The 16150-nt window shown below is 47.7% G+C and overlaps 1 protein-coding gene across 1 annotated transcript in view; it reads left to right on the forward strand.

The window, feature by feature from the left end:
* The first annotated feature begins 13116 nt into the window (after positions 1 to 13116).
* NTSR1 (neurotensin receptor 1) overlaps positions 13117 to 16150 on the forward strand; it is a 45019-nt gene continuing 41985 nt past the window's right edge. The window contains 1 exon segment of the mRNA NM_001245982.1: positions 13117 to 13846. Within this exon segment, the coding sequence (NP_001232911.1) occupies positions 13190 to 13846 (657 nt within the window). The 5' untranslated portion in view covers positions 13117 to 13189.

Genomic DNA, 16150 nt, shown 5'->3' on the forward strand with positions numbered 1-16150 from the left:
CTTTTGTGTGCTCTGTGTCCTCTCCCATGGTCTGTATCACGTCCTTAAGCTCTCACTTGGGTTTGCACCAAATGGATAAGTCATACCTACCAGTGCAAGATGGGTTCAGAACCAAACAGGGGAGATACTTTGTGAATATTTCGTCACTTTGTAACTGAGGTCAAACAGAGGAATCCTGAAAAGTCACAAAGTATGTACTGCATCAAGCAGGGGGTGATAGAAAGCATGAGTGCAAAGCTCTGCTGGTGGATGGGCTCGTGTTGCAGCTCTGGTACCACGATGTGCTTAAAAGCCTGCAGGAGCCGCCAACCCCTTTGAATCAGAAGAGCTGCCATTAACACAAGGAAGGAGTTCCAGCATTGTCATGGTCTTCCTCTTCTCCATTTCATGAGCATCTTCACAGTGTAAGATGATAGCTTATTGAAATCTGGAAACTAATGAATAGAGTATAATAAACCTAAATGATATTAGTTATTAACCACATTACACACGCACTTGATCCCTGCCTAGCCTTGTGCAAGCAATGTGGAGAAAGCTGATGTGTACAGTTTAATTAGACTTGATCTTCTGGTTGTCAAAGAAATAGAAATTTGCCATGCCATAAATCATCCAATTCTTTCTTCTTTATCTTCCTTTGTATTTTCATTTGCTATTAACCGAGTTTTAAATTCTGATTCCAATGTAATGTGCTTCCTAAGTAGCATTAGAGCTGAATCTAAACCAAACATTATCTGATTAAATCTTGACCCAAATGAGTTTGCCTACTTTCTGTGCTTCTAAATACATATTTACCATATGTTGCCTCATATGCTGCTTTTCTTTTTTACTGATGCTTTTGTCCAAATGTTATAGTAATCATATGTTGCTTTTAGTCACGGGTAAAACAAAGTTTCACGTTTGTAACCACTTCTGCAGAGCTGAAAAATAAATAGCAATAAACCTCTGAGCACACTGACCAAGAATGGTGCTGTCACAGCTCCCTATCTCCAGAAACGGAGGATGAAGCCATGGTGGATGTGCAGTGTTCCCCTAAGCTTTGTTGAACCCATCTGAGCACACGGCACAGTGTGACCCCCTTTTACGGAGCAATGTCACAGATGGGTTAAATTCATCTAAATCTTGCTTTGGATGAAAAACAGCCCGTGGCTCCAAACAGTCCCTGCTTTCCTACACCATCTCCAGCTGATGCACTCCTCCTGCACAGGGTGAGCGTTCAGATGGGCCGAGTCCATCAGAGACTGTTAGCAGCAGGGGCTGCTGGAGATGCAGAAATGCTGAAGACCAAGTGCAAACGTACCTTTGCTTTTGTGGAGTTGTTGTGCATGTGTGCCCCAGGCTGCCAGCTTCTGCTCCTGGACCTTCAGCTCTCTTCAGGACACCCTGGTGGGCAGCTCTCAACACCACAAGCCTTTTAGCAGCTGCTGTGCCTCCAGCCCTGCCTGGGTCACACTTGATTTCCTCAAATAAAACAACACAGAAATGTGTCAGGTTGAAGCTGAGGCTTTGGCTGGATAGAAACAGCCTGGCTGGTCCTGGGCTCCTCATCTCCCATCTTGAATAAGGAAGGTATGGCTCACCTGCTGGGAAAGGTGGAGTACTCTCATCACTGCTTCATCGCAGGTTGTACTCCTTGTCTTCTCCACGTAGCTTCTCATCATCACACAGCAAACTCAGCTCCTGCTTCAGAGCTGGCTGTCATCTTTTCTCTATGCACAGGAGCTGATTCCCAGTCCCGAGGGGCAGTTGAGATGGCAGCAGAGCCAGGAACACCAGACCGGATCCCAGAGCAGAGCTGGACAGGACCCACATGCCAGGCTGTGTTTCCAGCACTGCCTGACCCCACCACTTCCAGCCTGTGGGCTACCACATCCCAGAGGCTCCCTCAGCCACCTGCAGAAGCAAAAAGATGACACCATACGTTCCGGACTCCAGATTTGGCTCTACCTGTCTGTCAGGTCCCAGAAAGGGGAGGAATGAGGTGTTCTGCAGGTATTTGGCAAGCTGTTCCCTCTGCTCACACAGTCATTCTCTCTGTTCTCCCATTCAAGGCTGGTTACAAAATCTTCATGTTAGCTTCAAATGAGTGTCAGTCGGCAGCAAAGCAAAGGATTTTGTGAGCCTGGGGGTATTTCTACAGATATACAAATAGAAGAAGAGAGGCACCATCTGCTGTGCAGATTTCTTTTCCCTTCCTACCAATTGTTTCTGTCCTTGTAGCATGGACAGTCCAATGAATCTGCCATGCTATTGTTCATTGGTTATATAAAAAAGACCTAATAATATCAGCTGCATCTAAATTGGGGGGGGGGGGGGGATGGACATTGCATTATCCACATCTCCCTAAGTTGGTTGCAGTAAGTCTCAGTGACCTGTTGGTCTGGAGATGCTATTTTTCTTCCCAACTTTGTGGTTACACATCTGAGATGCACAAAGGGAGCGCTTATTGCAGCGAATCGATGGTTCAGACACTACTGGGAAGGCAATGGGAAGAAACCAACAGGCACAAACTACGCAGAATTGGTGGTGATATAGGGCATGTTGTCAAGTTAAAGAGAAGCATTTTGGATTCCCATCTCTGTTTTACTTTACACCAGATCTGTGCATTCGTAGCTGAAGATTGTACCTCCTCATTTCAAGGCTGTAAATCCTATCTGAAGACTTTCAGGTTTTCTTTATTCAAAAACAGCAATTCTTTACAAATCCATGGATTTGCTCCAGTCATCATTTCCTTCCTTGGACCTGAGGTTCTTCTTTTTTGTTCCAACTTCCAGAACAAATGTGAGAAGATTGTATGGATTCCATTTCCAGTCTGCTGCTTTGCTTTTTTAGGTCGGATGCAAAACTTACTAAGCTGTGCATGTATGCATAATAGCCAATATGTTCACCAATTTCAATCAAATTTGACAGTACATGCTCGAATTCTGAGTGGGAGGGAGGTGGTGGATAAGTCAGTCCCCAGCTAACACCTGCGAGGTGCCAAGCTGTGATCCAGGATGGGTTCTGCTCCACGAACACAGCACTGACCAAAGACTTGAGCAAAACGTTACACCTGTCAATGGCTCTGACATCACAGCCTTTTCCAGCAACTCCTTTTTCATCTTTATTTTAATTCTTTATTCTACCACAGGCACAAAATTTGCTATGGAAACTAAATAGGGCTCATGTTCCTAAGACGCAGATACCACCACTTTGATGCATCTGTGTACCATAGGGGCATCACTAAATCTTCCTTAATGTGTTTAAGTGTGAACATAAATTCAAGCTTAATATTTAGCCCAATAGGTTCATAGATTTCATTTCCAGATCCTCCCGTCTGCGAGGGTAACGTCAATAAAGGTAAATTATTGATGATAATTATTCACACTCAGTCCCTCTCTCCCAGCACTCCCTATGCTCATAATAGTTGCTCTTCCTTGAGCTCCTTTTTGTCCCCCCCACTTTCTAGCAAATTATTGTTTTAGGTGAAGTATTTTCTCGTTCAAACAATTTCTGGAATTATTCAAGCATTTCATTTGTAATTACAGCAATGTACTTCAGAAAAATTTAATTCCTAAACCATGAAGCTGCCTTGGAGATTCTGGGAACACACAGAGATCACCTCAGCACAGGCAGAGCTGGCTCCCCAAAACAAAGCCTATGTGTTACCATGTGTGGGGCTGCAGCTCCATGGTCATGCCCGGTGGACCCATCATTACTGTTGGCTGAACAGACCTGCAAAAGAGCATCTCAAGGGAGAGAGTTCCTGCCTGAAGAGCAGACATTGCTGTATTTAATTTAGATGTTTAGCGTTTAACATCCTGCTCAGAATAGATTATTAATGTAAGGAGTTCTATCTTCTTTCTGTAGAAAAAAAAAGTCCTCAGTGGGCAGAATTGAGGAGAGAAAGTTTAGGCTATGACTTCCCTCATGGACCAAAACTCATTTATGCTGCCCATATCATGATGTATAGTATTTACAGATCTTGTGCACATCGTATTTTCAGCCTGTTGAAATAAGGCTAACTTCGTGTACAACAGGACTTAATTATACCTTCAAAATAACGAGGCAGTGCAGTGCAGGCTGGGTGTGCTGCCTGGATCAGCTGCAGTTAGGAAGGCTGTGACCAGAGAATGGGCACAGAGACAGGTAATTATGCACCTTATTGCACTGCTGGGGCTGAGCCCGATTGTAACAGCAGCTCTGAGTGGTAGTAGCAAGTAACTTGGAGTTTTATTGCACACTGAGCTGCTACATCTGCTTTATTCCAACACAAGACCATTTCTTTGCATTTGATCACATAACATTTGCTTCACTCGTCTGTGCCAATGTAGCGATGATGTTCCAGGATGATGGTTGCTGTTTGAGCCTCATGTAAGTAATCATGAAATCACTTCACTCCATTCAAGCCGTATTTGACCAAACACTGCAGTGCTGCCAGCAGACCCAGGAGCTGCTGAAACCAGAAGACTGTGTAAGGCATGCTGTGCTTGAGGTGTTCTGGAGTGAGTCTTTGTGGTCAGGGAGGCAGGATGGGGCTCGTCCAGCCACCGGTCTGCGATATATCAAAGAAAAGATACCCAATAAAGCACAGTTTCTATCTACCTTCCACAAAAAGTCAATAAAGAAACTTAATCTGCTTTGTACTGGGTTTTATGTAACACCTTTCAAGAACAACAGCAAAACTTGTGATTTCCCACAGAGAAAATCAAATACGCTCAAAGGGGAGTTCTGATATTATTGGCTCATTTGGGGCTTTGTTTGTGCGATCCAATGAGAATGATGGTGATTATTGTCATCATTTGTAGGTCCTCTTCAGCACAATCTAATGATGATCAATACCGACTTGTTTGGACAATTGTAGCTGTGCTGGTGAGGCCAGATTGACCCTTCCATCAGGATGGAGGGACAAGGGGCTGCAGTAGGTCTGGATCTGCTGCTGCTTTCTCTTTGCGAAGTATCTCCCTGACAGGACAGCCATGGATGCAATGAGGAACCACCCAACCCTGCAGGGATGTCCTCACTTTGGAGGAAGGTCCTCCTGATCCATCCGGAGCTGCTTAAAGCAAGGGAGACTCACAGCTTGTGGGGAAACTTTGTCTTGCATGATCCAGAACCACTGGATCCAGACCTCCTCTGTGGGTCTGAGAAAGTGGCGCTCCAGGAATCCAGGAGCACATTTCTTTGTCTCCAACTTGTCCTTGTAGCCAGCAGGCACATCCAGCATGGCCACTGGTGGAACAGGCGAAGTCACGTCTGTGAGGATGTCAAAGGGCTGGAAGAGACATATCCACCAGTATGTTTGCTGTTTGCCATAGAGCGGAGCAGAGCAGCTCCCTGTCAGATAGGAGAGGAAGAACAGGGTTGGCTCTGCTAAATAAGGAGTCCCTGGAGGAGCTGTAATAGTAGGCTATCACACGGTGAGACTGGTGGGAGGGTGGGCAGGGCTCAACCGTGAAAAGTGATTCACTGCGTATCTGCTCTACAGGAGAATTTGCAGCACTAACCACAGCTTCTCAGTTGCTAATGCCTTTGAAGAGTTAAATAAAGACTGAAAACAACTTCTTGATTTTTGAGCCTTCTGTGAGCATAGTGTTTGCAAGGAAGTCAGCAACTAGCAAAAGCAGAATCTATAGAGAAGTTTTCCTTCCGTTTCTCTTATAGACTTTTAGCACCAGAAGAGACCCAGCCCTCCAATAAGAGAGCAAAAGATCATTGCACTTCTTCCACATTCGGACCACCACTTTCTCCCAAATCCTCTGTTATTAAATTCAGGAGCCACAGAGCAGGAAAAGGATTCATCCCCGAAGCAAAAAGTGACTGCTTGGATTCCTCATCTTCAGCTCTATTCTTTGAGCACTCCTTGAGGTTGGGAAAGCCAAGATAAAGCTGTGAGCTGCCATTGTAGAGGCTAAAGCAGAGTTATGTGCTGAATACCCTCTATTCATTCTCATCATGAGCAGCAGAAGTTCTGTGATGGAACTGCTGCAGTTGGATCAGTGAGGGTGGGATTCACACAGTTCCTGCCTTTATCTACCATAAAAATATCTGATCCAAACCAGTTCTTGTTGAATATACAAACATAATCCCTTTTAAATCTTGAAGTAAGAATGCTTTGGATAAAAACATTTCTTTCTATGCTACTTGGAGATCAGAGACATGCCATGTAGTTAACTCAATATCTACAAATATCTACAAATGCCCTTTTATTCCAGTACCTGCAATATATTGCAATAGGTTATGTATTTTATTTCTCATGTCTGCCCTTTATCAAGTACATTCTCCAATCGACCCATTTCTTATTCTATCTGGTATATGAGACTCATCATAAAAAGTGTTTGCATTCGTATCAAGGAAAGCAGATAACCTGAGGGCATTGATGTATTTCTAAGCTCCTTGAAGGGGATCCTGGAAAGTGAAGATCTCTATTATGATATGGATAGAAGTAAATGGGCCTTCTGGATTCTAAAACACATGCAGGCAAAACTGGGGACGGATTCTGCCTCACCGAATTCAGAGTGGCTTTTGGTTTTTAATTCTTGATTTGTGCAGATTCTGTTTCTCTTTGTTCCTGCCTGGCAGAGGAGCACTTATCCATGCCCTGAGCTTAAACCGTTCCTCTCGTCCATGTAGCTCCAGGAAAAGCAAAGCCTGTGACTGCCCCTCCACACCACTGCTCTGTACAGCATCTGTGCTGAGCTGACTGGTGGCTGCAAAATGCGTTGACGGATTAGCTGAAGAATCAGAGCAAATTCTGAAGAATCAAACCATTTCAAGAAACCTTTCTGTTAATTGGACTCTGTCCCACTGTCTGCCGGTTCATCTCACAGCTACTTTAGTGGCAGTTATCTTCATTATTACTCTATGTTTACCGCGTAGTGAAATATGACTTTCTTTCATGAAATGGTCATTACTGAGCGAGAAGGGCTCCATCTAATTTTTCTAACCTATTTCTCATCCCCTGTCATTAGTTTGGCTCTGCTGACGTTCAGCAATTTCTTGTATGAATGCACCCTTCCACCCAAATCATTTTCTAGACTTTTTCCTCCAGCACTCAGCCCTGGATTCAAAGCTGGGTGTGCAGCTTTTGCTATTTTGAGCACTGCCAGAGAGTCCTGTACTGCACTGAAAGAGAACCGATTTTGGTTTCAGCATCTTTAGATGCTGTGAAATCTGAGCTAGAAACAAGCTGTTATTTTAAACGTTCTTTGCACCAGAGAAGGTGCATTATTACTTCAACACGAGAGGAAGATTTCCTTCTTTAAATGTTATTCAAGAAGAACCTGAGAAAAAACCTCGTGCTGCATTTTCTTTGCAGTGTTACGGGGGTCTGCCAGGTGAGAAACCTTCCTTCACCTCTCAGCTCCAACAGCACTAAGAACGGTTCCAGGAAAGATGCCACAGAATCACCTGCTTGTCTTTGTCTTAGGATTTGACAAGATATCGGTGGTGTAGGCAGAGCAAACATCAGAAGAGGGAACCCTCAGGATACAAAAAGGAGAGCGCGCTGCCAGAGCAGACGTTGGTTTTTGTACGGTGCAAAAACAGTTTGGAAATGTTTGCCCTTGGAGTCAGAACAGTTTGTTTGTGATTTATGAGGAGGTTTAAAGAATAGCCGTAGTCCAGAGAGCCGCTGTGCTCAGGAAGCACCTCACCAAATCAACCAAAGGTTTATTTCATGTCGGTTGTTGTCTTTTTTTTCCAGACATCTCCCCTACCTGCAGTTCCCTGAACAGCTGTGATCAGACTTTCAAAAGCTCTCAGGCAGTGAATGCAGCCCCAGTTAAGCCCCAGTATCGCACTGAAAGGCGCTGAATGAGCTCCCTGTCTAACTCAGGCTGAGCTGATTGGCCTTCCTGGCCATTCGTTTGCTGTTTTTCTCTTTTCAGCTTCCTGCCTGCCTCCTCTGGCTGTTCACATTAGTTTCGAGCAGTCACAGGGCTGCTCTGTGTTACGGCTTGGGGTGAAATCCCCCCCAGGAAGTCTGCAGAGAATTGTTCCCAACAGTCTGCTGGCCTGCAGGTATGAGAATAAACCCTTCCATTCAGGCTCACATGCACCAGCAGAGCAGCAGGTCCTGCACCCGCAGCAGTGCTACAGGTGAAGCAGCAGGTCAGAAATGGGACTCTTCTGCACCGAGGTACTGCACAACGGCACTGCCTGTAATGGCAGGGATGGAGCTCGGGGACCAATGCCCTCTGCAGCCTCTCATTCCTGATAACAGCCAGAAGGGACCATTTCACCATTTGTGGAGGGTGCAGACCTCCTCTGCACGTCACAACCTCTCTGCATTCTCTTCTTGTGCAGTGAGAGGGATGCTGGCTCTGGCTCTATAAATGGGAGGATGTGGGGTCTTAGAGGGAAAAATAGCAGGAACAAGGCAGATTGCACAGTACAATCAAAACATATTCACAGCAGGTCACAGTGTGCTTTGAAAGGCAAAACCGCCAAATTTTCATGGCTGCTGAAGGAGCACAGAGTGACTCAAAGCCATTGTAGGCCATCCCAGCAAAATTTCTATTGGGAACAGCTCTGGGGACAGCCCCTCATAATGCACTGCTGAGAGAAAGCTTTTGGAAGCTCCAGGGCTGGGAAGGCAGATGGCATCCCTGCAAGGCATAGGGCTGCCTGCCTGCACTGCTCTAACCTAGCCCTAACCCTAACCCTAACCCAACCCAGAGCCAGGCCAAAGCCTCAGGGGCTGAAGCAAATGCAAACTCTCCCCTTGGATTCCTCTGTCTCATTTCATTGTATTTCTTCATGGGGTAAAACAGGATTTTCAAAGGGAAACTGCATGGCAATTCATCGTGTGTTGGACATTTATATTGTATATGAAAACAAAGTGTGCTTGTTGCCACAAGGAATCTGATTTGGGCTTGTTGCAATCACGACTCAGGGGATCCAAAACCTTCTTTTATCTCTGAACTGAAGCAGCTGGTATCTCCTGTGTGTGTCCAGTTAACACATCTGGCTCCGTCTGAGATAAATATTGCAACGCCTATCGGCCAAAAAATCTGCTAACTTTAAAGGAATGTTTGCTAAAGTGAAGGGATGAATGTGAACACCCAGCACACAGAAGATAAGACTTGTACGAGGAATCTGGACACCTCATTTCCCAGCTATCCATTCCCAGAGATTGGCCCTTCCTCAGGGAAATTCTCTTACCAACATCATCCTACATACCCCAGCGTGCTCTGTTTTCCACTTTCCTATTTTCTTTTAAATCAGGCCAGGGACACAACGCTGGGGTATGTGATCATTGCTCTGTGCTGGGTATGCCAACACACACACCAATGCGCTCACACTGAGCAGTCTCAGCAGTTTCCTCTGCTATGAAAATCAGAGGCAATAAATATCCCATGTATCAACAGTTTTGATTTAAAATACTCTCCTGAAATCACTTCAGCCAAATACAGTAAATAACGTGCAGCAGTTGGGAATCCTTTATTGCTTATCCCAACTAGCAATACTTTATTTTGCAATACGTTGAGTAATGCAGTGCTTGTAAGTAATGATGCAGTCGATATTACAGTCAACAGAGCTGATATATGCCCACTTTTCTATCACTCCTTTCTTTCTTTCTTGAACAAATCTTCCCTGTGCTCCCCAGGACAGTATCTTACTAACCCACTTTGGACACCCCTGACTTTTGGAGATGTTTGAAGAAGGGAGGACCTGTCCCAGCAATTTCAATGGGATCCGACTCTATAGGTTTGAATCAGGAGTCTCCTCTAACAGATATACAGGGTGGGGAGCTGTGACCTCAGCAAAAGGAAAAGGCTGACGCTGTCTTTTAAGCTTCTTGCAGAGCTTTCTCTTTGCTGCTTTCCATGTCCTTCAGAAAAATCCCACCCAGAGAAGTCAGACTGCAATGGGGTTAACATGGAAAATTCCTAGTGGTCCCAGCTGCAACGGGAAAAGCAAAGAAGAAAAACACTTGGGTCAACATAAAAGGGAGCGAGGCAATCTGGGGGCCTCGTATCCTGGTCACCGTGGGACCCTCAGCTCACAGTCCAGGAAGTTTTAATAGGCAAGGTCTTTAGGTGATATTTTCCTGCAAGATTTTAAGTAAATGCCTTGCTGTAACATTTGAGATGAGGAGCCTGTTGGTTTCCATGATTCTTTTCTGTTCTAAGCCACAGACACACACATACAAAATATATTAAAACGAGCCCAGCTTAGCTGAAAGGTCGGCTAGTTCAGAAACAAACAGCAGGGATTTAGGCTGGAAGCCTTAGTGAACGAGGAGAGAAGGGTGCACCTCCGGCTCTGCTTTTGCTTGAAGGAGAATATGGATTATATCCCTGCAGGGAGCAGAGGTGAAGGCAAGAAGAGATGGTTTGGCATTCATTTCAATACCCCACACAAGGAAGGGGACTGCACAACGTAGATACAACAATGTATCTTCAGGTCATGCACAAGTAATGGGGACACTAATAGTGTGCAGGGAGGTGTTCTCTGTGGGCTGCTGTCTTTGCTTGGCACCACAGCTCTGCCCATTCCAAGGGCAGGGTTTTCAGGGCTCAGCTCTGCACCACAGGTAGGTATCCAGCTCTGTAAAAGCAATGTGAGGACAGAAGGTAGAACAAAACCTTCCTATAAAGATATGAGAGAGGCTGACCCTTTTCCAGCTGGTGATATGCTAAGGCTCTCTTTTATTTTCCTCTTTACAAGGTGACCTATGCTTCTGCACGGGGAATGGGAAAGCTGTATGTCAGCAGGCAGACTCTGGGAAGGCAGCACACTCAGGCTCAGCTAGGATAAATTGGTGGTAAATTTACCAGCACCGGTGTACATTGGAGAGTCACATCATGATTTCACATCCAGTCATGCACTCACGCTCTCTGATGACTCTACAAGAGGTGCAAGCTCGCTGGTTGGGTTGATAGAGGAGCAGTGAGTTGACATCCTTGCTATTTAGCCTCATCTGCTAGGAAGAGCTGAAAAAGAGGTACCCTTCTAATGGGCTTTTATGAAAGTGGAGATTTGGCAGTTGACACAAACTGCACCAGCCTGATGAAGTGCTGATTGTAAATCAACAGCTACATTGATTCCAGGTAGCTGATAGTTCAGAGTGTAATTAGAATTCTCTTTTAGCCGTATCTCTGGGTACTCTCTGCCAGCATTTGGCACAGAGGGAAAGTGGAGGAGGTGGTACCTGGAGCACTTGGGAACGGCTGCTGGGACAGAACGAGGAGATGTAATATCTTCCTTGTCAGCAGCCGTGCCTGCATTGCCTGTGTGCAGAAACACAAGGCAACAGAATCCAAAACAGAGCATTTCTAGAGACAGCTATTGATATAAACGTGCACATACACGCTGTAAAATTAGACCAGCTGATGGGTATCTAGTTTATGGGGATAGCAATTGCTTTCCACAAGGCCAAAATGAAGTTACAGGGCCAGGAAGGGACAATAACTCTTTGTTATGGACAAGGATCCCAAAGGAACCTTTTCACTGCCTCAGGGAGAAGTGTTTTAGTGCAGGAGCACGGCTTTGGGCTTGGATCACAGGACTGCAAGCTGCTGCAAATGGGGGACTAAGGAAGAGGAGCAGTGGGAATCTGGGAAAAGAGCACAGCCCCCACTGCAGCTGTACTTCAGACAGCAGCACAAGGACATGGAACAGGGGGTGAGAGCAGCTGGGGACCCCAGCCCTGACGAACTCCTCTATTCTGACAGAGACCTCATAACAAAAATTTGTAGATAAAAGGAACATTGGTGCTAAGAGATTATTAGTCATTCTTTAAACCAGTGTGGGATGAATGCTAGAAAACATTTCTCTCCATGTTTATATGACTACATAAGACTAAATAAATCTGGTTCTGGTCAGCTTTCTGTGGTGATGCTGTCAGCCAGAATTAAGAGAAAAATGGGGGAATGTTGGTCATTGGTGGCTGGCTGTGTAAAAAGTCCACTGTATGCATGCAGAGATTGATTGACTGCAGGATTAGATATCTTCCTGCATCAAATAGGTGAGTGGTCTGCAAGGCATCAGTGCACCCAGAGCCCACCGCTGCTTGGAAACACAACATCTGTCAGCAAATAAATTCAGACAAGTGATGGTTGCTTTGGCCAAATCAGTGGATGGGAAATCCCTGGATGAGATTTCCTAGATCTCTGTGCAGTAGTAAAGAGCTTTATCATCAAGACAATCAAGTAAACAGCACACTGAGGTTTTACAAGGCAGCATCCAGCTCAGCACCCCGAGCCTGAGAAAGTAACCCTCGATAACCCCTATCCTGGGGAGACCTTTGCTGTGGGGGATCTCTTTATCACCCTCAGCATCACCGTGGCATCCTCACACCCCCTGCAACAGAGCAGCTCAGAGAGGACACTCATCCCCAAACTGGAGGATGTGGAGCTAAGGGAAAAGTGACATATGGGGATCAAAGCAAAGCAGCTTGCTGCTGATGCTGCTGAGCTGTAGGGCTGAGAAGTCTCAGGGCAGAGGTAGATGTTTGTATGTGTTTTAAATGCATTTTAAATGCATTCCTCCTAGAAGAAGCAGTGTGTGTGTATTTGGATGCTCGGGAATGTCCAAGGATGCACATCTGGTGTCTCTCACGACTGGGGGATCGAGCTGAGGGGGTAATTAGGGCTACGGCACTTTCCCAGTCCCCTGCCAGACCTCACCTTTCAGCCCTGCTTCTGTGCCTGACTTTGCATGGGATAAAGATGGGGGTTCCAACGGGAGGAGGGGGGTCCAGTCCCCGGAGCTCCGCAGCCTCCTCTCCCCAGCCCAGCCGCTCCTCCCCATCGGCTCCAGTTCGGGCACCGGGCTGGGGCTGCCGAAGCCTCTTGGCAGCGGGGCTCGGGCAGGGGGAGCCGAGAGGAGGGGCCGTCCCTGGGACCGGGGGAAGGCAGATCGGGGGGCGGCGGTGCGGCGTGTGCCGGCGCGGCTGTGCGAGGCGGGCGGCAGTGTGTGTGTGTGCGTGTGCAGAGAAGCGCCTGCCGTGCAGGGGCACATCTGGGCTCCGGGAAGCTGTAGGGAGGAGATTCCAAAGCTGCGGGCTGCACACAGCGCGGCGAGGCTGCTCCGGTGTGTGTGTGTGTGTGTGTCACACACTCACACGCGCACAGCAGCCCGGCAGCGGCAGGCGCCTCCTCCTCGCCGCATTAAAACGAGCCAAGTTTCCTCGCTGGGGGCAGCGGTACGTCGGGGCGTGCGGCGGCTCCGAGCTGCAGCCCCGGCGGGGCGGCCCGGCCACGGAATGCACCCCAACGCCACGGCCCCGGCCGTGCCCGGAGGCTCCCAGCACCTCCACCCCAACGCCTCCAACCGCTCCGACCTGCTCTCCAAAGGACCCGACGAGGAGGATCTGGACGTCAACACCGATATCTACTCCAAAGTCATGGTGACCATCATCTATCTGGCTCTCTTTTTCGTGGGCACCGTGGGGAACTCCATCACGGCGTACACGTTGGTGCGCAAGAAGTCGCTGCAGAACCTGCAGAGCACCGTGCATTACCACCTGGCCAGCCTCGCCTTCTCCGACCTCCTCATCTTCCTCCTCTGCATGCCCATCGAGCTCTACAACTTCATCTGGGTCCATCATCCCTGGGCTTTTGGAGGATCTGTCTGCAAGGGCTACTACTTCCTCCGGGACGCCTGCACCTATGCCACGGCGCTCAACATCGCCAGCCTCAGCGTGGAGCGCTACATGGCCATCTGCCACCCCTTCAAAGCCAAGAGCATCATGTCCCGCAGCCGCACCAAGAAGTTCATCAGCTGCATCTGGATTGCCTCCTTCCTCCTGGCCATCCCCATGATCTTTACCATGGGGGAGATTTATGCTAAGGAACAGGATCCGGATTCCATCATCTGCACCACCATCGTGAACACTTCCACGCTGAAGACGGTCATCCAGGTGAGGACCCCGAGCAGCCGGGACCGGGAGGCTGCCTCCTTCCCTGAGCTGGAAAAGCGCAAAGTCTGTCGAGAGAAGGGAGGAGTGGGTGGGGGAGACGAGGCTGGGGAGCCGGCTTTGGGAAGCGGGGAAGCGGAGCAGCCCCGACGGGACCGAACGGCCCGGGATGCGGGCGGGCAGCGGGGTTTGGGGGGTGGAGGGATGTCGGCTATGTTTGCTGTGCCCCATACGGATCCTGCCCTCCAACACTGGGCTGAACACCGGGGTGAACCGTCCGGCCCCAGGCTGGCGCAGCCCCCTCCGAGCAGCTGTCCCTGCTGCCCGCACGCAGCTCGCCCTGTCCCGGAGCAGAGCCCTCTGTCCCGCACCCCTGGGATTTGCACGCAGAGATCCTCAGCCTTTCTTTGCACCCCCTCCCCTTCGGCTGGAAAGGGACCGGCAGCATCAGGGCAAATAAACCCATCTTTCCGCTCTCCCCCCCGTCCCCCTCCCAGCTTCTTGGGATGACCCACAGCTCATTTCATCCGTAGAGTAACGGACTGATCTCAGAAAGTTTCGGGCAGCATAGGCAGCCGACAGGAACAGCAGCTGCAAAGCGAGAGGCTGCTATTTTGGCTGTCTGGGGAAAACCATAGCTGGTTTAGCTGGTGGCCCCTTCCCTGACTTCAGAAAGGCTTTGCTGGTCTCCATGCACTGCTTAATCTAACACTCCCATGCGTGGAAAGGATTTCAGCATCACCACTCACAGCACTCTGAGGGGTTGAGGCATTTGTTCACTGGAGCATTAGGCTTGAAAAATGTAAGAGAAGTGGAAGGAAAGGCAGAAAGAGCAATACACCGATCTCCATAGCTCCTTTGCCGCCAGGCTTATGTGTGATAGCTTCTCAATCTTCTATTTGGAACATGAATTTCAGGTGGCTCTAATCTGTAGCCAATTAGGGTTTTAAAATGCAAGTGTAATAAAGCCTTCAAAATGTTCCTGCAGGTAAAGAACTTAAATGGAAACAGAATGATTTCTCCCACTAAAAGTGGGTGAGGATACAGACAGGAGTAAGCCCACAGCCTGCAGATGTTATGGGATGTTTCCCACTGCACTACTGCTCCAGTGACCAAAATTCAGCCCCCACAGAAGCACTGAATTCCCCCCAAATTTTGCCTCCATGCCTAACTTTCACTTTCAGATCACGGAGGCTGTTTCCCCTGTAGCTTTGTAGCTTTTCTTAGAGGCAGCCCAGTGTGCTTAACCCAAATTCTGTATTCTCTAAGGAGGTGTGAGCCATCTGATTTAAGAACAATGTGGCTGGAATGCATTATTTCCACTTATCTTCCTTTAAGGATTAAACCCATGCTTTGTGTTAACACGATAGGGCTGAGGAGAGCAGATTATTTCCTGGCCGTGTCTATGGAGATTGAACAATTCTCAACATATTTTACAGTCTTGCTGTTATTCAGGCTCTACCTTATCCTGTTACGCGAGTAAAAGACAGGCAGACATTAATGCATTGTGTATGAAGTTTGCCTGTGGCCTCTCCCTTACATTTTTTATCATCATTTCACTTGTGAATGCACTGAAAAGTAAAAGGAAGGAGGCAGCCGTGGGGGCAGCGGGGGAGCAGCATACCTTTCCTTCTGGGGGACCTGGCTACAAAGATTTGCTAAGATAGGAACTAATTTCATGGCTTGGGGCTCATTCCTCAGCACCCAACGTGAAGCAGGGCCCCGTGGTGGGGGGGGGGGGGGGGGCTGCAGGGTGAGTAAGCAAAGCAGCTGCAAGTCAGGTTTGAAGTGCATTAAGGGAAACCATTGCATAGCGTGTGATTGAGCATTCTCACATTGTAAGCTGTGCAGGGGTTGGAAAAAAAAAAAAAAAACAAAAAAAAACCCAAAAAGCAACGAATAATGGAAGACCTGTGAAGGAAAGGGCAATGGTAATGCGTGAGAGTGATGCGCGGAGGTCCCACAGTTCAGAAATCCGGAGCCCTTGAGTTCTGCAGAGGGCTGAGGCTGCTTCAGAGCAGGTCTCTACATCTCTTTCGTTCATTTTCTGCTTTTAAATTAATCAGAGCAATGATACAGTTGCCCGAGCTGGCAAATCTCTCGTATGAAATCACTCAACATATTTCATTCTTCCTGTTTGGCCAACTGCCTAAAGTCAATTGGGATTTTTTAAATTCTTTTTTACTTTTTGAAACCATCGGTTCTCCGAGAGGTTTTATTTGGTGACTAATTGCAAGTCAGGCCCTAAACAGAGCAGATGTAACCATTTATAGACTCATAGCCCAGCGCTCACTCTGCGGAGCCCAG

This window comes from Gallus gallus, chromosome 20 (genome assembly GCF_016699485.2).
Source record: "Gallus gallus isolate bGalGal1 chromosome 20, bGalGal1.mat.broiler.GRCg7b, whole genome shotgun sequence".
NCBI classification, from domain to species: domain Eukaryota; kingdom Metazoa; phylum Chordata; class Aves; order Galliformes; family Phasianidae; genus Gallus; species Gallus gallus.